The sequence below is a fragment of the Pseudorasbora parva genome, chromosome 10 (genome assembly GCF_024679245.1).
Source record: "Pseudorasbora parva isolate DD20220531a chromosome 10, ASM2467924v1, whole genome shotgun sequence".
Lineage (NCBI taxonomy): Eukaryota > Metazoa > Chordata > Actinopteri > Cypriniformes > Gobionidae > Pseudorasbora > Pseudorasbora parva.
In genome coordinates this window covers 45,206,276-45,230,947 of record NC_090181.1, presented here as the reverse complement: position 1 = coordinate 45,230,947, position 24,672 = coordinate 45,206,276, and the positions used below count along the sequence as shown (strand labels likewise).

The following is a 24,672-nucleotide window of genomic DNA, read 5'->3' as shown; positions in this document are numbered from 1 at the left end:
TTTTAAGTTTACTTAAATTAAAAACTGTTATATTTTTGAAGCCTAATAATGAATGTAAAAAAAAAAAAAAAAATCAGTAACTGTATTGATATCAGCAATACTGGCCTTCATTCATAAAAAGATGCCATTTAAACAAGTATTTAAAATATACTGTCTTTATGTTGTTTCTACATTAATTTGATTAACTGTGAAATTATTATATTAAAAACGTACAAAAACTTTTTTTTTATTGCGATTAATCACAGAAAAAATGTGTGATTAATCTAGTTAAAGTTTTTAATCGATTGACTAGTTTTTAGTATTTTGTTTAATTCAACAACTTATCACAGTTATAGAAATGTAATATTTGGCTCAGGTTTTGTTGTTGGGAAAAAAACACTAAATAATTTAATTGCTGAATTACCAATTATTAATTGAAATCAAATGTGTATGCAGTAATGCTTCTCCTTAACCAACCTTTGTGAATGTTGAGATCTGTTTTACTGTGTCTGAATGATAACTTATGACAGATTTCCTCCTGGTGTCGATTCTAAATCTATTCTTTTTTGTTTGTTATATATGTCAAAATCTGTGTGAATAATAGAAAGGTCGCTGATTAACACTTGCAATTCAGTGTCGTGTTGGTTTTAAAAAAAATCCTTAAGGTAGTAAAAAAGGTATTAAAAAGTAGTAAATTTAACTTAAGGATTGCTGTATATACCCTGTTTATAGAAGATGGAGAAAACCTATAGGTTTTCTCCATCTTCTATAAAAGATAAGAAAGACAGACAAAAACATTATAGAACCCTTTTTTTTGTAAAAGGTTCTATTGGCCAAGTATAGAACCCTAGGGTTCTATATAGAACCTCAAGGAACCCTTTTTTTTAAGAGTGTAGTATAGGTTTTCTCCACTGTTTTTTTTTAATCAGTTTTGGTTAGTACATCATTTACACAATTGTTTAATAAATCAAATTATTGGGAAAAAAAGTCTTCTTTAAAATGAAAAAAATATATATTATCTTTTTAAATACACTGTCTTCATGTAGTGTTATTTAGTCAGAAATATTAATTATTTGAAGATATTAAAAAAAATGTCTTTAAAATATACACTTTCTTGAAGGGAAAACAAAGGAATGAATTGACATGGCTTTAAGCATGCTTTTTAAACGGCACATTGGTTTTAGTAACAGGACTGAGAGAACATGAATCCTCCTCTGCTTCGAAACCTTGTAAAATATTAAATAAAGTTACCTGAGATTGACCAATATACATTTTGAAGAGTTAAATATGTGTAGTCTTGGATTCAGTATTGAATAATAAATAAATAAATAAAGTTTAATTTTGAGTTTTACAACAAGCAAATGTCACCCATTCGGTGGAATCACTATGCGCACTAGATAGTTTCCGGTGTAATGTCGCCTTCACGTGCTGTCAGAAATGTGATAATTCACAATTCTGAAGTCGTGATTACGAGCTCATCCCATTCAAATTTTGAAATAATTTAATACTATAATTCCGATAGCACGTGAATGCAGCATAAGTTTAGCATTATTATAACTAAAAATGTGAATGAGAGTGCGGTTTGGACAACTTTTTTTTAGTTCGCGAAATATTCCTCAAAGTTTGATTGAAAAACTAAAAGAAGATAATGTAAATTGTGTTACAGTCATTCTAATTATCCGGGAGGCCTTGTCATGACACTCATAAGCATGCGTTTGTTGCAAATGTATTTCCTTTAAGATTAACCTCTCATTGCAATTATGACTGAAGGCGTACTACAGAGATTAAGAGACAAGGTATACAAAGATGGCAGGACATCTGCAAGAGACAGCGGTTTATTAAACAATCTTTCAGGTATCAGCAATAAACATGCATCCAAAGAGACCAGCTGACTGGAAATTGGGTGGCATTTTCATAAAGGAGACTTTCACCAGGCTCAGACAAGACACCGTGGAGGAATGTGACATCTAACGGTTAAAAAGAGCACTTGAGTTTTTACATGAGTAATGGATGACAATGGGGAAGGATTTGTTTTTTCCCTAAGGATCTTTCTCCAAATAGGCCCCGCTGAAAGCTACACTTTTGAGATGTGTGATTTCAGCCAGACCACATAATAATATGGGGAATACAACATGGGAAACCCTTCCTCATGTACAACTTACCAGAGCTTTATCAATCAAGATTTTAAATATATTATTAATCTTTGGCGGATGGACTCGACGTTACTGATCGCTTTTGGAGATTTTCTTCACACAAATCAATCGTTTGGCCTCAGAACACTTAGGATATTTGTACTTTCTGAATAAATTATGTATGCAGTCGTATCTGCCTGTTATATCCTGTTTTTTATAATACACAATTGGGTAGGTTTAGGAAAGGGATTGAGTTACGCTTTCAAAATGTGTCTGAATATGTGTGTGTGTCGATAAGGTAAATGGATTTATAAACATACTAAATTGTTTTTTTGAAAATTTAAAAATGCAGAATGTTTCTTGTGATGGGTAGGTTTAGGGGCTGTGTGTGTGTGTGATGGGTAGGTTTAGGGGCTGTGTGTGTGTGTGTGTGTGATGGGTAGGTTTAGGGGTAGGGGCAGTGTAGGGGGATAGAATGAAACGGCGTTGATAAACACGCTAAAAAGCCATTATGCGTCTTGATAGCACGCCAAAATGGCATATACGAATTGGCGTGTCATATATCCGCCATTTCATGAGATCAGTCTGGGAATGGAGAAAAAATATTACCACTTAGCGCCTCCGGTGGACGTTTCACCCAAAAAGTGCAGCTAAACATACCTGGAGGTATATAATTAGGGTGTTGCAAAAATGTAGGCAGAGTCACGTATTTCCAATGAGCCTGGGTTGGAAAATTTAATTGGATAGTCAAGAGCTAGTCTTTATTGGTCAGGCGCAGCTGGAAAAGATGTGTCTTAAGATGTTTTTTTGAAAATGGATACAGACTCTGGTTGGTGTAGAGCCAGTGGTGGCTTTTATAGGCAAGCACCAGTGCCTTGAATTTGAGGCGAGCGGCCATTGGCAACCAGTGCAGTCTGATGAAGAGAGGCATGACGTGCGATCCCTTTGGCTCGTTAAAGACCACTCTTGCCGCTGCATTCTGGATAAGCTGCAAGGGTTTGATAGTGCATGCTGGAAGGCCAGCTGGAAGAGCATTACAATAGTCCAGTCTGGAGAGAACAAGAGCTTGGACCAGGAGTTGTGCAGCCTGTTCTGATAGGAAAGGTCTAATCTTCCTAATGTTGTATAAAGCAAATCTGCAGGACCAGGCTGTTGCAGTAATGTGGTCGTAATAAAGTTTGTGGATGGAAGGAAGACGACACGGGGGTCGGGAGGACTGCTGACACTTTTATTGTAATTATTACTCCAAACACAATGTCCACACACTCCAGTGTGTATCTTTCTCATGAACACTCAGGAACACTTTCACTTCCGGTAACGTCCGTCTCTCTCTCTCTCTCGTCTGCTTCCGTTTCCCCGGGCGTTTTATATTCTCCCCGTGCCCATTACTGAAACGAGATACAGGTGTTATCAATCTGCGTCCAACCCATTCCCTTACCGCTCGTCCCGCGGCTCTCTCTCCCACTGCAGACCTCGCTGAACCACGCCCCCCTTGCCACATACCCCCAATCGTTACTGTATATCACAATGTCGTCCAGGTAGGCAGCAGCATATGTCGCATGGGGACGCAGAATCCTGTCCATGAGACGCTGACAGGTAGCGGGAGCCCCGAACAACCCGAAAGGAAGGGTAACAAATTGGTGTAAACCGAACGGCGTGGTAAAAGCTGTCTTTTCTTTGGATAATGGAGAGAAGGGGATCTACCAACAGCCCTTCGTTAAGTCCAATGTCGAGTAAAAGCGAGCCGTGCCCAGCCGATCAAGCAACTCGTCAACCCGCGGCATTGGATACGCGTCGAATTTCGACACAGCATTCACCTTGCGATAATCCACGCAGAACCGGACAGAGCCGTCGGTTTTTGGAACTAAAACTATCGGGCTCACCCAGTCACTGCTGGATTCTTCTATTACCCCCATGTCGAGCATTGCACCCAATTCATCCTGAACCACCTTTTTTTTGTGCTCAGGCAAGCGATACGGCCGGCTGCGAACGACCACGCCCGGCTCAGTCTCGATATGGTGCTGAATAAGATTAGTATGGCCCGGTAGGGGCGAGAACACGTCGGCAAACTCAGCCTGTAATTTTGACAAATCATTGAGTTGGGATGCCGCCCCAATGTGTGGAGTTTTGTTTGCAAGTCCAACCAAGGACCGGAAACGCTGTTGGTGTTGTTCAGGTGACCGACCGACCCGCTGGATGATGGCCCTCTTCAGATCATCGTAGACCAGGAGGTTCGCCACCGATAGTTGTTGGGCGGCCGCCTGGGCTTCACCCAATAGCAGAGGGATCAAGCACACCGGCCACTGCGCACTAGGCCACCCGCAGGCCTCCGCCGATTTTTGGAATAGCTCCAAGAAGGCCTCGGGATCGTCTTGTGGCCCCATTTTGTGCAACGGCACGTGGACCGGTGCGCTGGCCTGCCCGGCGGCCTCGGTGCGAGCCTCCCGGTCGAGCCAGCTCCGGAACCTCTCGCGGTCCTCCTGCTGGCCTTGGACTATGGCCTGGAACCGCCTTTCTTGGTCGGTCCGAAGGTCCAGCAGGGCTTGATGTTGTTCGCAGTGTAGGACCGCGAGGGATGAGATGATGTCCGCAAGTGGGGTGGAGGACGGATTTTGCATGGCGGCAGCACGGTCCTACTTCCTTTTATTGTAATTATTACTCCAAACACAATGTCCACACACTCCAGTGTGTATCTTTTTCATGAACACTCAGGAACACTTTCACTTCCGTTAACTCAGTCTCTCAGGTGGGTGTCAGCAGTTCGTCTCTCTCTCGTCTGCTTCCGTTTCCCCGGGCGTTTTATATTCTCCCCGCGCCCATTACTGAAACGAGATACAGGTGTTATCAATCTGCGTCCAACCCATTCACTTACCGCTCGTCCCGCGACAAGTTTAACTGGTCATCAATCACAACTCCAAGGTTCCTGGCTGTCCTGGAAGGAGTTATGGTTGATGAACCAAGCTGAATGGAGAAATTTTGATGAAGTGCTCGGTTGGTTGAGACAACAAGTAGTTCTGTCTTTGCCAGATTGAGCTGAAGGTGATGCTCCTTCATCCAGTCAGAAATGTATGTCTGTCAGGCAGCGATATGAACACCAACTGTAGGATCATCTGGTTGAAATGAGAAGTAGAGTTGAGTGTCATTAGCATAGCAGTGTTAGGAGAAGACATTCACCCCACTGAATGACAGAGCCTAATGATGACATGTAGATGGAGAAAAGAAGTGGTCCAAGCACTGAGCCCTGGGGAACCCCAGTAGCTAGATGATGTGACTTAGACAATTAACCTCTCCACCCTGTAGGACCTACCAGAGAGGTAAGACCTGAACCACTGGAGAGCAGTTCCTGAGATGCCAGTCTTCTTAAGTGTTGACAGGAGGATCGGGTGGTTAACTGTGTCAAAAGCAGCAGAAAGAGTATGAGTACTGAAGATTTGGAAGCTGCTTTTGCCAGTCTCAGTGCCTCAGCTACCCAGAGCAAGGCAGTCTCAGTCGAGTGCCCGTATTTGAAGCCGGATTGGTTGTTGTGCAGGAGGTTGTTCTGTTCAAGAAACAGAGAGTTGGTTGACCATAACTCACTCAAGTGTCTTTGCAATGAAAGGCAGAAGGGATACATTATCTTCTATAGTTTTCTGTAGTTTGTTGTTTGTAGGCCTGTAGTTTTCTAAAAGTGCAGGATTCAGAGAGGGTTTCTTAAGCAGTGGGGTTACCCGAGCCTACTTAAATGCTGTAGGAAAGGTCCCCGTGTGAAGAGAAGTGTTGACAATGTGAGTGAGTGCAGGAGTAACTGAGGAAGAAATAGCCTGAAGGAAGTGAGTAGGTATAGAATCAAGCGGACAGGTAGTAGGGTGATTGGAAAGGATGAGTTTAGAAATATCTGCCTCGGAGAGCAGAGAGAAGGATGGGAGCATGTGTGTGTTAGTTGTTGAGATGTGCATGTCAGTTTGTGGTGAGGAGAACTGGCTGCTGATGAAGGAGGTCTTGTTTGTAAAACATTATGCAAAGTCATCAGCTGTAATAGTTGATGAAGAAGGGGGAGAAGGAGGACAAAGAAGAGAGGAGAATGTTTTGAAGAGTGCAATTGGTTCATAAAGTTGAAGAGAGTGAACCAATGATGGCGCGGAACGCGCGCGCCAATGGTGAGCAAGCCCGCTCGAGCCCTCCGAAATGGACGGGGTCTCGGGATATATAAACAGCGGAATCACTATGGCACAGCTCAGGTCATTGGACGCTCGATGGCTAGCTTGGTGGTGTTGGAATGCATCAAATGGCTTAACTTAATCGAGATCAAGGATGCGGATAAGCCCATATTCCTCAACTCACTAGTCTCCTCCACTGGTCTCTTTAAACCCGCTGTCATTGGCTTTGCTGAATGCTTCACAGGCTCTTAGGCTATGCAACACTTTTTGCATAAATGCCCGTGCCAAGCTCCGAACGCAGATACTCCGAGCTCCAGCTCTGCAGTTGGGGCTGCTTCACATGCGCCCTCTGCAGTTCTGGTTGAAACAACGGGTCCTGCCCCTAGCCTGGTAACATTGCTGTTGCTCACTCAAGGTAAACCAGGCATGTGTCACAGCCCTGGCCCCTTGGACAAACCCTTGCTGGGTCATGCAAGGCGTGGCGATAGGAATGATGGACAAGTGGCAGGCATTTTTCACAGATGCCTCCAAAATGAAAAGGGAAGCTCTGTAAAACAACCGCCCAGCCTTTGGTGCTTGGAGCAAAGTGGAAAGCGAGCTACATATCGACCGCCTAGAAATGATGGCGGTATATCAAGCTCTTCAGGCTTTCCTTCGTCTTCTGGTGGGACACTATGTCTTGGTCAGATCAGACAACATGACTGGTGTCCTTTATAAATCACCAGGGCAGCATCTCATCAAAGCCCCTCTTCACTCTAGCCAAAACCTATCCTAGAGTGGACATAGTGCAACCTATTCTCTTTGAGAGCAGTGCATATACAGGGCATACTGAACATAGAGGGACGGACATGGGACCTGTCCCAAATGGCACACGGTCTTCCTCTGAGTCCGCACTTTCACAATGTAATGCCGCTTTGACTGCCGGGTAGAAGTCCTCTGCGTAGCTCGCAAACTTGCGGGCCCAGCTGAAGTGCGCGTTGAGGGCGCATAGCAGCTGCAAAGGGGGCACTCACGAGCACCCTTCTTTAAGCTTAAATGACGAATGGGACACCCTACGGTCTTGTGAACTTAACGAACACGCGCACGCAATGACCATTGTAAGTCCACAAGACCGAAAGTGCACATGAAGTGTGCCATTTGGGAGAGGGCCATGCAGTTCCAGAGCAATCTTCCTTCTAAGGAATGGTCACTGCACCCCCGCTCAGTTCAGAGAATTTGGGAAGTCTTCGGGAAGGCAGAGGTCAACCTCTTTGCTTCAGAAGACAATCATCACCGCCCAATATTTTTCTCAAAGGCCAAGGATGCGCTGGCCCACGACTGGCCCAGCCTCCTTCTTCCTCCTTGGTAATCAAGTGAGCCAGGGAGAGTGCCCCCAAAGTCCTCCTGGTGGCACTTCTTTGGAGGACCCAACCGTGGTTCTTGGAGCAGTCTTCACTATCACCTAGGGCCATGGCCAAGCCCTCTGAGACAGGACCTCCTCTTCAAGTGAGAGGGACAATATGGCACCCCAGACCTGAGCTGTGGTACCTTCTTGTGTGGTTTCTCAACAGGAGCCTTCAAGCCTCTGAGAATATCTTAAACACTATCTCTCAGGCCAGAGTTCTATCTACAAGACGTATCTACACACGGAAGTAGTCTGTCTTTGCCTCCTCGTGTACAACCCGGGGCGACGACTCCCTCTGACTTGTGACATATCCATTAAGTCTTGAGGTCATCTGAGATATATGTCATTCTCCCTCTACCCTTAAAGTATATGTAGTGGCTATAGCAGCTTCTCACACTGCTATAGCCACTACATAAAAAAACATTGAAAGAAACAACCTTGATGTCTGCTTCCTTAAGGGTTCCAGGAGGCTAAATCGTCCTTGTCCCCTCACAGTTCCTACTTGGTACCTTTCTGTGTTTCTTAGGGGCCTTAAAGGCCATCCCTTTGAACCAATCCGCCTTGCTGCTAGCTTTGGCATCGGTTACATGTCCTCTGGCATTTTTATAAACAATGTCTGTGTGGCAGCAGGCTGGGCCTCGCCATACACATTTTTTTATTTTATAAACTGTAGGTCCCTATGCTAAGATTGCAGGTCCTTTCTGCCTGAATATATATATATATATATATATATATATATATATATATATATATATATATATATATATAGGGCATAACTTGATGTAGTTACGTCAAGACTGGCGGATGACTTTAGTATTCTGTACTGTATTATCTTGAGTGTCTGTTCGAGCCCTTTCCCCAGCGCACTGCACTCATACCTGGTTGTCCCCCTGCATAGCACGGCATGATTATACGGTCCCCGTAGGGTCTTGCCTTATTAGGTTTAATGAGACGAACAATGCAGTACTTGTGTAGTATCGCCTTAGATATGCAGAGAGTACTGCATTATTTTTTGCATGCAATCGCTTCAGTCAAAACCAATCTATTTGCCATTGTGATTCAGAAGGCGCAATATTACGCAGCGCCTGAAAATGGTCCCCAGCACATTCCCTGTGCAAGCAGGTTTTCACGTTATGTTGACGGAAGTTAGCCTATTTTCAGGCGCTGCATAATATCATTGCGCCTTTACATCCATGGTACAACAGCGGCAGCAAAGCTCCTTGAATTTTATACAGGAATGAAAATATCGGCCTGGAAAATCAATTTTCACAAATCACAAATTCATTTTCTGTGTCTTCGTACACAACAAATTACTGTATACACATCAGAACATGTAAATAGGAAAATGTTGCCATTCTTTTGTCTCTTATTAAGCTAGCTGGAGCCATTTACCTCCAGTCTTTGTGCTAAGATAAGCTAGCGATGGGTACATCAGAGGGAGTTATGGCATGTACGGAGAGGAGAACGGTATGTATGGGCTTATCTAACTCCAGGGGATATGGTGAATGACCTAAAGTCCCCAAAAGTCAGCGTGTAACTTCTCTCTCTCTCACACACACACACACACACACACACACAGTCTGCAAGTTTTATTAAACTTATTTGAAAAGTCAAAACATTAATAAACTTTTGCTGGTAAGCATAATTGCTTTAGTACCCTTATTAACGATGGATGAAGTTTACTATGTCAGGCTCACTTATCTTACTATTTCTCTGACTATCTTCATGCAACACTCTGCCTACCATAAACTCAGGCCAATCAAAAATAAAAATTGAGATATGACGCTTCAACCTTATTAGGCCCATTTTAGCTGACTTCACCCTACATGTGGTTTCTCTTGTTCCTATGTTTTCATAATTGTAGAGAGAAAAAAGGTGAAGTGTGATGTTCTTAAAATCATTCATACATGTCACACTTATGCCATGTGAATGAGACCCATTGTGTGGGATGGGTTGAATTGGTCAATTTTCTCGTTAGATACACATCATTGAACTTGTCTACAAATATTGTAATATCCACCACTTCATTTTTTGGTATCAGAAATGGAAAGAATTAGATTAGTGTTTGGGTATCAATTTCACACTTTTTTTTATTATAAAAAGCTGCATTGCCTCACTAACAGGCACCTTAGCTTCCCCAAAAAACTGGATTAAGAAACAAAAACTCCAAATCACATTTGTATTTATTGAACATTTAAGCGATTTAGAACAGAGTGAAGCAGACACTCTCATGTTACAACATTAGCATTAAAGCAGGAAGAACGCTTTAAAAACCATGTGCAGCACATCAAACAAATTCTGAATATTTACTGGAAATGGTCAAGAGTCCACAAAAGAAAGGGCGAAAGGGTATTTTTCATTAAGTATATGGTACTCTGGTGGCTCATTGTGAGGCTGCTTGCCTGACAGTCCGCATGCAGAACATGAGGGTTGAGGAGTTATAGGTGGCATGTTAGGAATGTTGAATTGGGTATTGTGAATAAAGCTGTTGCAAATAGAGAGGATAGTTTGGGTAAGTGTTATACGGAGGGATACGCTTTGGTGAACTTGGTGGAGAGGTGTCAGGGATGACTGTATCTGGTTTCTTTGGTGGTTTTGGTTTGTCATGAGGGTAGTAATTTGGCCTAAAACCCTCTGGGTATCTTAGACGTTTAGGTTTCTGGATTGGTGCTTGGGCAACTGATCTGGTGGTGGGCATAGAGGTTGGAACTGGTTTCTCTCTGGACTTTGGTCTGACATGATGATGGTAATTAGGATAGTAATTTGGCCTAAAACCCTGGGTGTATCCTTGATGTTGAGGCTTTTCGGTTGGTGCTTGGGCAACTGATGTGGACATAGAGGTTGGTACTCGTTTCTCTTTGGGCTTTGGTCGCCCATGATGGTAATACGGGTAGTAATTTGGCCAAAAATCCTGGGAGTATCCTGGATCCTTCTGGGTAAGTGCCTGAATAACAGTTGGTATGGTGGGAAGGGCTGTTGGCTTAGCTATGGGATAAACCCTTCCAGGATAATGGTAATGAGGGTCATAGTAAGGCCAAAGTCTTTGTGGAAATGCTTGAGAGTAGTCAAGAGGTTGCGGTTTGGGCATTTCTTGGGATGTGGAGGTAGACTCTTTACCAGTTTCAGAAGTAGAGGGTTCTGGCATTGGATCTGCTGCTGAACTGAGTGTATCAGGAGGCGGGTGATACTGTAGAATTTGCACATATGTCGGTGGATTAGGTCCCCGGAAGGGTTCGTTTTCAGTTGTAGAGCTCAACATAGGACAAGAAACAACTGCAGAGTTTCCTTTCCATTGTATACGAACCACATAACGCCCTCCCTGAAAAACACCATGAACATCCAGGTTTGTCCTCCTTACTCTGTGCTCACAATGGCCCTCATTTATCAAAAGTGCGTACACCAAATTTCCAGCGTTCACCTTGCATAGGGGCGTGTTATTCTAATGACGATCGTTTTCAGCCGCAGCATTTATCATAGGGCTGTGTATTGCCAAGACTCTGGCGATACAATACGTTTCACGATACAGGGGTTACGATATATTGCAATATTGTAAGAGAGGCAATATATTGCAATATATTGCGATATTGTAAGAGAGGCAATATATTGCGATATTTCTTTTTTGTGTGTTTTTGTGTTTAATAATTTAACAGAATAAAGAACACAACCATAAGCCTAAAACACGAGACAAAGTATTTTATTGAATTAATACAGTATAATTTATATCACTAATCATATGCAATGTGCAATCTAAGTTGAGGGAAATGTAAAGTTACTGCAGGATTCTTTGTGTAAATGTTTTAAAGGTTCACAGTACAGCAGTGGCTATTTAACAACAGAAAGTGCAGTCCATTTCATGACTGAATGACTGTTTGTTTTATATTTAACACAGTAGCCCCAATCACACAGAACGCGTGATTTTTTTGAATGGATTTCGTTTGGCAGAGAGCGTTATGCGCGCTGCTTATGCGCCCTGGGCGCCTCGTGTTTAAACCGCTTGCTGCGCCTCGCGTTTTTGAAGGAGCGCTCAGAGCGCATGAAGTTGAAAAAAAGTCAACTCTGAGCAGAAAAGCGCGCAACATCATCGAGCTTATTTTCTGTTGTCCAATCGAATGAATGAAGAAGCGGGCCTTCTGTTGTGTTGACCATTACATTGATTTGACTGACAGTACAGGTGATTCGGGGGTTGCCTAGAAACATTAAAGCGCACTGCTCATTTTTGAATGAAAAAACGCCGACCAAAAAAGGGAGTGCAGTGCGCCTCGCGTTTTCGAACCTGAAAAACGCGTTCTGTGTGATCGGACCCTAAAGCTGTTTTCTATAAAGCAGTCTATTGTATAAAGTGCTATTTCAAGTAACGTTACTGAACTGCAGAGCTGGTGCATCCATATCCACATCGCTATTATCTTTCGTTCTCCTGCCACCGCTGTCAGTTTTGGCGTGTGTTTATATTGTTACTGAGAGGAAAGCGTGCAGGACATTCTATCGAAACACTTCTCAGCAGCACGGGTGATGTCAGGATGTTAAGCGAGCTCTCTGTTTCAATGTGTTTCCCGAGTATTAGATTATAACTTGGCCTATTTTGCAAACAAAATGATTCTTGTCGATTTCCTTAGTGGCTTCTTTTTAGCTGAAGCCAACATGAGTCCACACTTCAGCTCTGTATACTGCAGGAGCGGAATAATGCTATCGTCTTGAGAGCTGGGTTTGCTAATGTGATGCGCGCACTTTCACCTTGCGCTTCTCCGGGTCCGCGTCCGTTATATGTTCTGATAGATATCTAGCGGTTGGGTGTTATACAGTCTGTGGTTTAAACCGAACACAAAGCCACGAATCTTGGATGTAAATAAATATCAATACAGTATCGCCAAACATAATATCGCAATATTCACGTGTATCGATATTTTCTTACACCCCTAATTTATCAAGGGCAGGTATTGCATACACCTGGATTGCAGAGGCGCGCACAGTTTCATAAATCAGGCAGTGAGAGGAGTGCAAGTATAATCTTACGACAACATATACGCCCGTTTCTACGCAAGATTGATAAATGAGGGCCAATAAGTGGAATGGAAAAAGCAATACCTGTTGTATGACACCACATCCATCATAGGGTGTAGCATAGACAAGACCTCCATTAGTGGGAGTGGTTTGTCCACAATGAAGCGGCAGCTTTGTGAGAGAAACAGGAGCACCATTATCTGTGATTTACATAAAGGATTAAAAGTTTTATCTTCCTTCCAATTAAGAGGTGATCGTAATAAAGTTAACAAACTTTAGTAAACCAAATTGCACAGGTTACCTCGAGAAAGCTCAACTTGAGTTACTTCTGGACCATTAAGTTGCAACTTGATAAGATTGTCACCACACTTCAGCTTTGGAGACAGGGCCTCCAAGGCTACTTCAGAAGAACCGACCAGTTGTCCTTGAGTTCTCATTTTCTTCTGCAGTGCTGAAATAAAGGAGGTTTTCCACCACCAAAGACTGAAAGGCTTTACAAATTCAACATGTGGAACTCCCACTTCATTAAACTAAACTAAACAGTGTGTATTAAGGGTAATTGGGACAGTTTGAGTGTCTGCCTTGGGTGAGGTTTCTTGCTATAAATTACAAACATCAGTCCAACACGATACATTACTGTTGTGAAGTCTAATGTTATTTGGGCATGTGACCATTAGATGGCCCTTGTACAACAGGTGGTTGAATACCACAGAATAAGCCATATACAATGTACTTACTGTGTTCAAATTGTATTGCAAAAAAGTTTAAAGGTAAAGTTAGGGCCAGGTGTGGTGGTGAGGGTCAGTTTAAGGGTAGAGTTAGGGCCAGGTGTGGTGGTGTGGGTCAGTTTAAGGGTAAAGTTAGGGACAGGTGTGGTGGTGTGGGTCAGTTTAAGGGTAGAGTTAGGGACAGGTGTGGTGGTGAGGGTCAGTTTAAGGGTAGAGTTAGGGACAGGTGTGGTGGTGTGGGTCAGTTTAAGGGTAGAGTTAGGGACAGGTGTGGTGGTGTGGGTCAGTTTAAGGGTAGAGTTAGGGACAGGTGTGGTGGTGAGGGTCAGTTTAAGGGTAGAGTTAGGGACAGGTGTGGTGGTGTGGGTCAGTTTAAGGGTAGAGTTAGGGACAGGTGTGGTGGTGAGGGTCAGTTTAAGGGTAGAGTTAGGGCCAGGTGTGGTGGTGTGGGTCAGTTTAAGGGTAAAGTTAGGGACAGGTGTGGTGGTGTGGGTCAGTTTAAGGGTAAAGTTAGGGACAGGTGTGGTGGTGAGGGTCAGTTTAAGGGTAGAGTTAGGGACAGGTGTGGTGGTGGTGTGGTCGGTTTAAGGGTAGAGTTAGGGACAGGTGTGGTGGTGGTTTGGGTCAGTTTAAGGGTAGAGTTAGGGACAGGTGTGGTGGTGTGGGTCAGTTTAAGGGTAGAGTTAGGGACAGGTGTGGTGGTGTGGGTCAGTTTAAGGGTAAAGTTAGGGTCAGGTGTGGATCAGTTTAAGGGTAAAGTTAGGGTCAGTTTAAGGGTAAAGTTAGGGACAGGCGTGGTGGTGTGGGTCAGTTTAAGGGTAAAGTTAGGGTCAGGTGTGGTGGTGTGGGTCAGTTTAAGGGTAGAGTTAGGGACAGGTGTGGTGGTGTGGGTCAGTTTAAGGGTAGAGTTAGGGTCAGGTGTGGTGGTGAGGGTCAGTTTAAGGGTAAAGTTAGGGACAGGTGTGGTGGTGTGGGTCAGTTTAAGGGTAAAGTTAGGGTCAGGTGTGGGTCAGTTTAAGGGTAAAGTTAGGGTCAGGTGTGGGTCAGTTTAAGGGTAAAGTTAGGGTCAGGTGTGGGTCAGTTTAAGGGTAAAGTTAGGGTCAGGTGTGGTGGTGTGGGCCAGTTTAAGGGTAAAGTTAGGGTCAGGTGTGGGTCAGTTTAAGGGTAAAGTTAGGGTCAGGTGTGGTGGTGTGGGCCAGTTTAAGGGTAAAGTTAGGGTCAGGTGTGGGTCAGTTTAAGGGTAGAGTTAGGGACAGGTGTGGTGGTGTGGGCCAGTTTAAGGGTAGAGTTAGGGTCAGGTGTGGGTCAGTTTAAGGGTAGAGTTAGGGACAGGTGTGGTGGTGTGGGTCAGTTTAAGGGTAGAATTAGGGACAGGTGTGGTGGTGTGGGTCAGTTTAAGGGTAGAGTTAGGGACAGGTGTGGTGGTGTGGGTCAGTTTAAGGGTAGGGTTAAGTATAAGGGAAGTGCCAACTGTGTAGTTACAAATGTAACTACAGAAATTACAGATGTAATTTCAAATGTAACTACAGAAATTACAGATGTAATTACATGCAGGTCACTTTGAAAATGCAACTACAATGTAAAAACATGCATGTACACAATAAGTCCATTGTATTAAATGATTAATTACAATATTAGTGCATAGTAGTTAAGGCCACCTAATATAAAGCGGGTCCCGGCTATTAAAAACATACAAAGAAACAAAAACATGGCGGAGCTCAAGTTTGTGTTCATCTTGTTGGTCACAGTAACCCCACCCACAGCCACTGACGCAAGCGGTTCTTATTTTTTAGTCCAGCAGTGCTCTGGTGCTACTTAAGAACCACTTTTCCTGGTTCGGAGCTGGTTATTTGGGTGTGGAAAGACACAGAACCAATTTGAAACTAGGCTCTGGCTCCAAAAGGGTAATAGGCCTATAGGTCTGATTTCTTACAATAATCAATGACATTGACAATTCTATGAGAGCTTAGACATAATATTGAGCTTTTCAACACAATGGCCAATCAGAGATGGTTAAGAACCTACTCAACAGCACTCCAAACGCTAGAGGGAACAGCTGGTATCACCACCTTTGGGTGATCGGGACAGCACGTCTTATTGACTTGTGTGAGCACCAGTTAATTCATAGATTCAAAGATTAATTCATAGATTCAAAGATTTAAATTAGATTTCAAAAAATAAAGATTTCATTAATTTCAAAAAATAAAGATTTCATTAATTCATAGATTCAAAGATTTCCTTTTCTGTTCATCTTTTTTTGATAATATTTGGTTGAAAGGTTGGGTAGCCTCATCACCAATAAACTGGTACAATTAGCCTGCACAAACCTTATGGAAACATGAATATGGTGCATTACTGCAGAAAGAAATGGTTTAACTATGAGGTTTCTATTTTCAGAATCAAGTGCTTCCAGCTAGTTCACGGCCATTTTTGTTGTTAATTAGCAGTTGCACAAACGGAAAAGGTTGGGAAAAAACAATTTAGAGCACAATGGTTGTCTAATAGGCCTACAAGGTTTATCAATTTCTTAATTAGCAAAGACTTAAAGCACTGTCCCAAGAAGAATCAACCACCCATAATTCATCCAATGCATCTACAGCCAAATTAAAATAGCCTACATCAATCGCTCATTAACGTTACCTGCTCGACTGGAGTCATCGAGGTACTCAAAATCATCCTCATCAAACTCAGACTCATCAAACCACTCGTAATTTGGTATAAAATGTTCAGGTATAATTTCGCTCCCTCCATCCTTTGTTTCTTGCGTTTCAGATAATTGTAGCAAACTTCGGCAGTCTATTAAAATAATGCATGTGAAAAACACGATCAGTTTTCCGCTTATTTCCCCACACGCCATTCTGCTACTTTGCATGTTCGCGTGGCATGCGCTGGTTACGCTTTGGCATGTTCGCAAATTAACGCGCACCTGTGAAAACACCTGTTCCTTTTAATCAACACGAGATTCATTGGCTGGCCTAGTGCTGCGTTCCAGTGCTGCGTTCCAGTTCGTTTTTATCATGCCCTTCACTCGCAAACTTCCCTCCGTCTCGTTCACTCGGATGTGCGTCATTGCTTGCGTTTCATGAGTGCCCACTACTGGCGGAAACTTTGCAATGGACTGAACTGGAACGCCCTAAGCCCTTGATCACTTGGAATCCATTTTGGATTTGTTTTATTATTATTATTATTTTTCCTTTACGAAATAGCTTAATGCAGCATTCTATATGGATGTGTTTGGGTTGTTTTAAATGTTTTTAAAAATATCATAGAGTTGTTGCATTGTGGTAGCCTATATGAAGCTGCCTGAAGTGTACATGAAGTAGACTCGCTCACTCGGTCAAAATCAAGGGAGCAAGGGTCTGTCCATATAAACTTCCCAAAATTATTATTAAAATTATTTGTTTTTTAAATAGCCTACAGGCTACACACGTTCGCGCAAAAACTCCACTGAGAAAACGTGAAGTTATTTTTATTTGTAGGCTATAAATTGGACACGCAGTGAGAGGGAGGCTTCAGGTCCTATGAATAACGCCAATATGCGCGTATGCACAGCTGAGCTCAAATCTGGCTCTGAAAAAAAACAGTTTATTGTGAGAACTGGTGAAAAAGACACACTGGGCATTGCATGAGGATCCAATTTATTTGCCTTTTTATTTTATTTAAATTATATAATTGTCATATTAAACTTGCATTAAATTGCACAAAAATAAAGTGATATAGCCTACTTAAACCAGAGTGCGGAATCTATGCAAATGACTCCAGAAAGAACAGATTTTCGGAGAAAATAAAAAAACAGAGCCTAGACCAGCCAATGAATCTCGTGTTGATTAAAAGGAACAGGTGTTTTCACAGGTGCGCGTTAATTTGCGAACATGCCAAAGCTTAAAAAAAAAAAGCGCATACCACTCGAACATGCAAACCAGCAGCGATGGCGTGTGGAGAAATACGCGGAAAACTGATCGTGTTTTTCACATGCATTATTTTAATAGAGTGCCGAAGTTTGCTACAATTATCTGAAACGCAAGAAACAAAGGATGGAGGGAGCGAGTTTGTACCTGAACGGTTTATGCCAGATCACGAGTGGTTTGATGAGGCTGATGAGGCTGATTTTGAGTACCCTGATGATGACGCCAGTGTAGCAGGTAATGAGCGAGCGCTTGATTTAATTTCATTTGGCTGTATTGGGTGAATTAAGGGTGGCTGAAGCATGCCGTCAAATGGGACCGTGTAGCCTAACTGCTGTTTGATTTCTACAAAATCAGTAAAATGAAGTACTTCTGAGAATTCTGCATAAAATATTGCCTTTCATTATGATGTGTTCTGTTCAAATGGATTATGGTTTACAGGAATGTCGTTTTGGGCTGATGTCTTTAATTTATGGCAAGAAACGTTCCCGGGCTTAACTGGGGCTAAAATTCAGCCCTGGCAAACTCAGCCCATCCGGCCCATGAGTTCCCATAAAGGTTTTGGCTCGAGTTTGGACCTTTAAATTTGAGTAAATAACATAAAATTAGAACCAGGACAAAATTATAGATATTATCGAATTTAAGGCAAATGTAGAAACTTAATATTGCACTTTTGTCACACAGAAATGCACTTGACAGTAAAGCACTGATTTTGAGCTGCACTAAACTAAATGTACTGCTTTTAAATGCTGTCATTTACTCACTCGTGTTCTTCCAAACCTGTATGACTTACAGAATAACAAAATATATTTTGAAGAATGTTGGCAACCAAGCCGTTTTGGTTAGGCTACCATTTGAATATTGTATGAACAAAAAAAGACTTGCACTGAAAAATTAATTTGGGTTTGGAATGACGTTAGGGTGACTAAACGATCATTCGTTTTTTAGGTTGAACTACCCTTTTAAAAACAATCATATTTTTCAAGAGTTAACATCTAATTTATGTAAGACATTAATATCTATCTTTTGTGAGGTTCTCATTGAAATAACATTTAGTTAAATTTTATTAGATCTATTAAAGTTCATGAACCGTTTAAAGAGAAAGCTTTGTCCTTAATTGATGGGATCAGGCTTTAAAGCAGTTTTATAGACTGTAGTTTAACTGTACACCAGTTTAATTTAAATGTAAGATCATTGTAGTCATAGGTAAAACTATGCTCCTCATTACCATGAGTGTACGGCTTCTAAAATATACAAAACATATATAATCTTATATTTGTAATTTAAAAAAATGTAAACAGCTGTAGAAAATACAAAGTCTCTATAAAAGTAATTTTTCATATCCTGCAATATTAATTTAAGTAATAGCAACATTTTTAATAAATGGCCTACGTTTCTTCCAAAACACCACATTTCTACACTGTTAGCTCTGCCAGCTAAACTCTGAATGTGCTAAAGTGAAAAGATTATAGTTGTGTGTATTTCCACTTTACCTCATCATGAATAAATGCTTGTGGCTGATTCACCACAGAACCATGTTCCCATATCACACAACAAGGCGGACATTCAAACTGTCCCAATCACCCTTAATACACACTGTTTTGTTTAGTGTAACGAAGTGGGAGTTCCACATGTTGCCTTTCTAAATCCTTTCTGTCTTTAGTGCGGGAAACCTCCTTAATTTCAGCACTGCAGGAGAAAATGAGAATTCAAGGACATCTAGTCAGTTCTTCTGAAGTAGCCTTGGATGCCCTGTCTCCAAAGCTGAAGTGCGGTAACAATCTCATCAAGTTGCAACTTAATGGTCCAGAAGTAACTCAAGTTGAGCTTTCTCGAGGTAACCTGTGCATTGGTTTAATTTCATGCTAGCTTAATTGCTGTCTTGGTTTTAAAAGTCAATTACCGGGGAATATAACTTTATAATCCTTTATGTAAGTCGCAGATAATGGTGCTCCTGTTTCTCTCACCGAGCTGCCGACTTATTGTGGACAAACCACTCCCACTAATGGAGGTCTTGTCTATGCTACACCCTATGATGGATGTGGTGTCATACAACAGGTATTGCTTTTTCAAGTCCACTTATTGTGAGCACAAAGTAAGAGGACAAACCTGGATGTTCATGATGTTTTTCAGGGAGGGCGTTATGTGGTTCATATACAATGGAAAGGAAACACTGCAGTTGCTTCTTGTCCTATGTTGAGCTCTACAACTGAAAACGAACCCTTCCGGGGACCTAATCCACCGACATATCTGCAAATTCTACAGTATCGCTCTTATCCTGATGCACCCGGTTCAGCAGCAGATCCAATGCCAAAACCCTCTACTTCTGAAACTGTCCTGAAAGAGTCTACCTCCACATCCCAAGAAATGCCCAAAACTCAAACTCTTGGGTACCCTCAAGCATTTCCAACAGGCCTTGCCCCCAAACCAACTGTTGTGCAGGCACCAACCCAGACGCCTCAAACTCCAGTTTTACCCCGGGGTTTTTGGCCAAATTACTACCCGTATTACCATCATGGCCGACCAAAGCCCAAAGAGAAACCAGTTCCAAACTCTATGCCCACCGCCACATCAGTTGCCCAAGCATCAACCCAGAAGCCCCAAAGTCCAGGATACTTCCAGGGTTTTAGGCCAAATTACTATCCTCAATACCATCATCATGGCCGACCAAAGCCCACAGAGAAACCAGTCCCAACCATTATGACCACCACATCAATTACCCAAGCACCAACCCAGGAGCCTAAATATCCAGGATACCCAGAGGGTTTTAGGCCAAATTACTACCCTCATTACCATCATTATGGCCGGCCAAAGCCCATAGAGCAACAAAACCCAAACTCCATGCCCACCACTGCGTCTTTTCCCCTAGCACCACCCCAGAAGCCTAAACGTACAGGATACCCCCAGGGTTTTTGGCCACATTACTACCCTTATTACTATCCTCATGGCAAACCAAACCCCACAAAGAAACCAGATCCAGTCATCCCTACTACCTCTCCATCAATTTTGCAAGCAACAACCCAGAAGCCACAACCCCTGATCTACCCTGGAAAGCCTTTCCCTCCGTATAACACTTTCCCCAACTATTATATCTATTTGCAACAGCTTTATTCACAATACCCATTGCACCCTCCTAACATGCCACCTATAACTCCTCCACCCTCAGATGCCGCATGTGGACTGTCAGGCAACCAGCCTCAAAATGAGCCACCACCGTACCATATGCTCTATGAAAAAGACCCTTTTGCCCTTCCTTTTGTGGACTCTGACTCTTTCCCGTGAATATTCAGAACTCGTTTTTTCCTGCACAAGCTTTCTTCCTGCTTTAATGCTAATGTTGTGTCCAAAGTGGTTCCTACTCATCAACATGTGTCTGCTTCAGTCTGTTCTAAAGCGCTTGAATTTTCAATAAATCAAATTGATTTACTTTTGGAGTTTGTTTCTTAATTCAAGTTTTTTTTTTTTTTTGACTCCAAGGTGCCTGTTATAAATGCTGCAGTTCTACAAAAAAATCTAGTGACAATAGCTGCCGTTGTGACAAACTTTTTTTTTCTAGTCATTCCAAAACATTATGCCACCTATGTTGATAGGTTTGTCTAGCCCATCCACCGCACTAACCATTACTCTTAATGGAAGATGTTATCCAAGCATTAATGGCAAGGAAAGCCCTTTATAGGCTACTTGAGGGGCCATGTCTGAGGTGTTTCTCCCTCATCTTCAAGGTCTTCATGATCATTTGTGTTTAGAATCCAGTATTCCTGTAATTCTATTGTCTTCTGCGTTTAATAAAGACCCTGGTCTCGTCTTCTGGCCAAACAAACTGTCATCTGATGCCAGGTTATTGCCACAAAGTGGAGCAAAAGGTTTGAATTTGCATGGTGGTAGCGTTATTTTTTTTTTGGTTGAAAGTTTGTTAGAAATATGAAATTAATTTAGAAGTGCTTTTAACATAAACTTTGTTTAGTAAAATATATTTTTGAAATAAAGACCTCTGTGGAGTGCATGTAAAATCGGTTCCCTGAGTCCACAGCCTTTGTTATTGTGAGTCTACACAAGTAGACAGTTTATAGTTTGTCTTGAACTTATATGGCTGAAAATGACCATATCGAGTTGTTTCCGCTGTCATGTAGGAAAATTTGCAATGCCTTCTAAAGAAAACAGCCTAAATATGAAACTAAATAGGCTTGGTTAAGGTTGTAAATGATCTGTTGCCTTCTGGTGACTACGGCAATTTCTTAATTCTCCTACTACTTGTTCTCAGCTCAGCATTTGATGCAGTTTGTCAGAAATGACTCTCCTGCCTTTCAGAGATTATCCTTCGACATGGTTGAAACCATCACACTGTCCTTTGGATGAGAGGTTAAACCAAGACACTCTGTGGTCATTAAAAATCCCATGGCACTTCTTGTAAAAAGAGTAGGGGTGTAACCCCGGTGTCCTGGCCAAATTCCCTCCATTGGCTCTTACCAATCATGGCCTCCTAATAATCCCCATCCACTGAATTGGCTCTACCACCCTCTCTCCTCTCCACCTATCGCTGGTGTGTGGTGAGCGGACTGGCGCCGTTGTACTGTGGCTGCCGTCGCATCGTCACAGTGAAGCTACAGCGTCAACCCTGGTGGTGGTTGAGGAGAGACCCCTGACGTGAGTGTAAAGCGCTTTGGGTGTACAGTAGTACATATGAAAGCACTATATAAATGCTTCATTCATTCATTCATCACTGTTATGCTGATGATATTCAATATACTGCTTGCCGACCTGACTCTTCACCATACCACATCACTTACGTTTTAATGAGCTTAGAGCCTGGCTGAATTCCAAATTAAAACTGAATACCACTGCACTCTATCTTCCACTTGCAATACATTCAAAATTCTGCTGCAAGAATAACCTCACTCTCTATATCTAAATCACAACTCAAAACCTACTTGGTCACCCAATACTTTCAGTCATAATGTACTCCTTGTCATATGCTACCAGCTGTTTCTTCTTAAATGTTTTAATGTTCTGTGTTCCACTTGATTTTGTTTGCTTAATAATTATGTGCTGATTTGGAAAGACACCCAGTTTCAGTCAATCTCATGTCAATCTTGAGTACCTATAAAGTAGTATTGCATCCTTCATATCTCCGAAAAGTCTTTAGTTTTATTATATTTATAAAAGAAATATAGGCTGTACCGAGTCTTTCCGGAAAAAAACGAGCGGCTGGAGGCGTATCGTGGGGGCGGAGCTAAAGAATTACGAGCGCACACAAAGCGGTGACGTCCTCAAGCATGGAGAAGAAAACGCTACCCTACATAAACCATGGCTATCAATCAGATTCAGCTAATACAGATATGATCCAGAATCAGATCCGGAGGCTGAAATAAACTGAACAGGAGAAACAGCAGCAGCAGGACGTCCGTCTCTGTGGTATGGACTGTATTTAGTGGCCTGTCAACATTTGTGTGTGTTTACTCGCAGTTTATGAGGACATGATTCGGTTTATGGACTATTGTATGCAACTAAACCTTAGCAGTAGCAAGCAAAATGGTTTTGCACGTCAGACTAGCGTAACGGTATACAGAGAACAACAATGGAGTAACCGTTAGCGCATTTGAATGACGAAGCACGCTTTGTGAGAACGCTAGGTTTATGTTTGGGTGGTTTTAAAATAACGTTAAACAAACTGACACCTATAGTGGTCAGCTAAACAAATGTATTTAAACACACGCCATAGATCGCATGCTCCATTGATAAATTAACTAACGTTATACACGATCGTGTCGTTTACTGATGTTTACTCACGCGACGAAAGCCAACAACAGACATTTGAAGCAGTTTTACTCTCCGGCTGTTTCCAAAACAGGACCGAACCTTTATCGCTGGGACCGCTCCGTCAAAAACACTTCTTTGGTGACATTTTGTGAAGTCCTGTGACATCAGTGACCGTAGAGATCCGCGATGTTGTAAAGCTTCCCGTCATTTCTGCGCTCAAATCGGTTCAAATGCAGCGCTGCCTTCCCAGAATGCTGTGCTGAAGCGTTGGAGTCGCTCGACGTCACCCATAGGAATAAAGTGGAGCGCGGCGCGGACTATAACGACGACTGGATCTGCAGCTAAGAGCAGTGTTTATGGGCGTACATTTCCTCTCTCGCTCTAGTCACGCGCGCGCACCCTACCGGGAGAAGAGCCGTACGGCCCATACAAGGACCTTCCGCTCTGTCGACGTCAAGCCGACCCATACTCGAAAAAAACTCTCCGAAACTCTTTTTGTCACAGAAATACTCCATCAAACGCCCAACATTAGTTTTGAAATATTTTGTCTATGTTTAGGATGGGAATCCAAGTCTTTAACAGTGTAAAAAGCTCAGTATGCATGAAACAGCATTTCACCCCCCCTTTAACATCCTGCACCTTCTTTACCTCTTCTCCCTGTAACCTCACTGTTCCACTTGGTTCCCTCTCATTCACACATATGTATTCTTCATGCTGCGACTGCGTTTAGGTCTAAATATTAGCCTATAATATATTAAAAAATAATAAAATTTAAAGTTGATTATGAAAAGCGAGCAGCATGAGTAGGATATAAAATTCACAATATGTCTGGAGACATGGAGTGGGGTCAAACATAATTTTGACCACTTGAGTTTTATTTTCTAGAAAGTTTTTCTTTAAACTTTGTTTTGTATTTTATTCCAATTGTTTCATCAACTAATTGCCTGTATATTTAATAAGAAGTAAACCAAGATCATCTGGAATAGCTTGACGTGTAACAAAATAATAACAGTAGTAATAATAAATAGTAATATTAATAATTCTTTTTTATCCTGACAGTTATTGTCCCTAATAATAGTTATTTATCCTGGCAGATAAACCCACTCTAATTAAATTATAATAGTACATTTAACCTATTATTATTATTATTATTATTATTATTATTTTTACATCTGCAAATATCAGCATTCTGTTTTCACATATCACATTAGGGACCTGCAGCACTTCTGTGAAGAAAACATAAATAAATAAATAAATGAATATAAAAATATACACTACCAGTCAAAACGGTGAGAACGGTAAGATTTTTTAATGTTTTTAAAGAAGTCTCTTCTGTTCACCAAGAATTAATATGCATTTATGTTAATAAAAATTATTGTGAGATATTCCTCCCGTGTAAATCAGCTGTTCTCAATGTGAATATAGAGTAAAGTGTAACATACAAACCCGATTTCAAAAAAGGGGGAACACTGTAAAAAACTGTAAACATACAAAAGGACTGCAATAATTTACAAATCTCATAAACTTATATTTTATTCACAATAGAATATAGATAACATATCAAATGTTGAAAGTGTGACATTTTGAAATGTCATGCCAAATATTGGCTCATTTCGGATTTCATGAGAGCTACACATTCTAGATAAGTTGGGA

General features: G+C 41.9%; 2 protein-coding genes across 3 annotated transcripts; one reads left to right on the top strand and one right to left on the bottom strand.

The window, feature by feature from the left end:
- Nucleotides 1-9,796: 9,796 nt before the first annotated feature.
- LOC137091637 (uncharacterized) lies at nucleotides 9,797-13,101 on the bottom strand. The gene is made up of 3 exons (XM_067456265.1): nucleotides 12,931-13,101; nucleotides 12,714-12,829; nucleotides 9,797-10,950 (listed from the first exon to the last, which is right to left on the bottom strand). The coding sequence occupies exons 1-3, from the start codon at nucleotides 13,064-13,066 to the stop codon at nucleotides 10,084-10,086; spliced, it is 1,119 nt and encodes a 372-aa protein (XP_067312366.1). The 5' UTR covers nucleotides 13,067-13,101; the 3' UTR covers nucleotides 9,797-10,083.
- A 4,149-nt stretch (nucleotides 13,102-17,250) lies between these two features.
- LOC137091630 (uncharacterized) lies at nucleotides 17,251-20,689 on the top strand. Of its 2 annotated transcripts, none has more exons than XM_067456255.1 (4): nucleotides 17,251-17,499; nucleotides 18,926-19,099; nucleotides 19,205-19,320; nucleotides 19,396-20,689. In XM_067456255.1, the coding sequence occupies exons 1-4, from the start codon at nucleotides 17,286-17,288 to the stop codon at nucleotides 20,542-20,544; spliced, it is 1,653 nt and encodes a 550-aa protein (XP_067312356.1). In that variant the 5' UTR covers nucleotides 17,251-17,285; the 3' UTR covers nucleotides 20,545-20,689. The 2 variants fall into 2 exon arrangements, with proteins under 2 accessions (XP_067312356.1, XP_067312355.1); XM_067456254.1 differs by having other exon boundaries at nucleotides 19,199-19,320.
- Nucleotides 20,690-24,672: the final 3,983 nt, after the last annotated feature.

What these genes read in the sequence shown, in the direction of transcription:
- LOC137091637 (XM_067456265.1), bottom strand. Translation starts at nt 13,066, where the DNA reads ATGAGAACTCAAGGACAACTGGTCGGTTCTTCTGAAGTAGCCTTGGAG. An exon ending in TCAAGTTGAGCTTTCTCGAG is followed by an intron (nt 12,830 to 12,930) that starts GTAACCTGTGCA and finishes TGTAAATCACAG; the next exon opens with ATAATGGTGCTCCTGTTTCT. An exon ending in GATGTGGTGTCATACAACAG is followed by an intron (nt 10,951 to 12,713) that starts GTATTGCTTTTT and finishes GGTGTTTTTCAG; the next exon opens with GGAGGGCGTTATGTGGTTCG.
- LOC137091630 (XM_067456254.1), top strand. Translation starts at nt 17,286, where the DNA reads ATGGCGTGTGGAGAAATACGCGGAAAACTGATCGTGTTTTTCACATGC. An exon ending in TGATGACGCCAGTGTAGCAG is followed by an intron (nt 17,500 to 18,925) that starts GTAATGAGCGAG and finishes TTCTGTCTTTAG; the next exon opens with TGCGGGAAACCTCCTTAATT. An exon ending in GATGTGGTGTCATACAACAG is followed by an intron (nt 19,321 to 19,395) that starts GTATTGCTTTTT and finishes GATGTTTTTCAG; the next exon opens with GGAGGGCGTTATGTGGTTCA.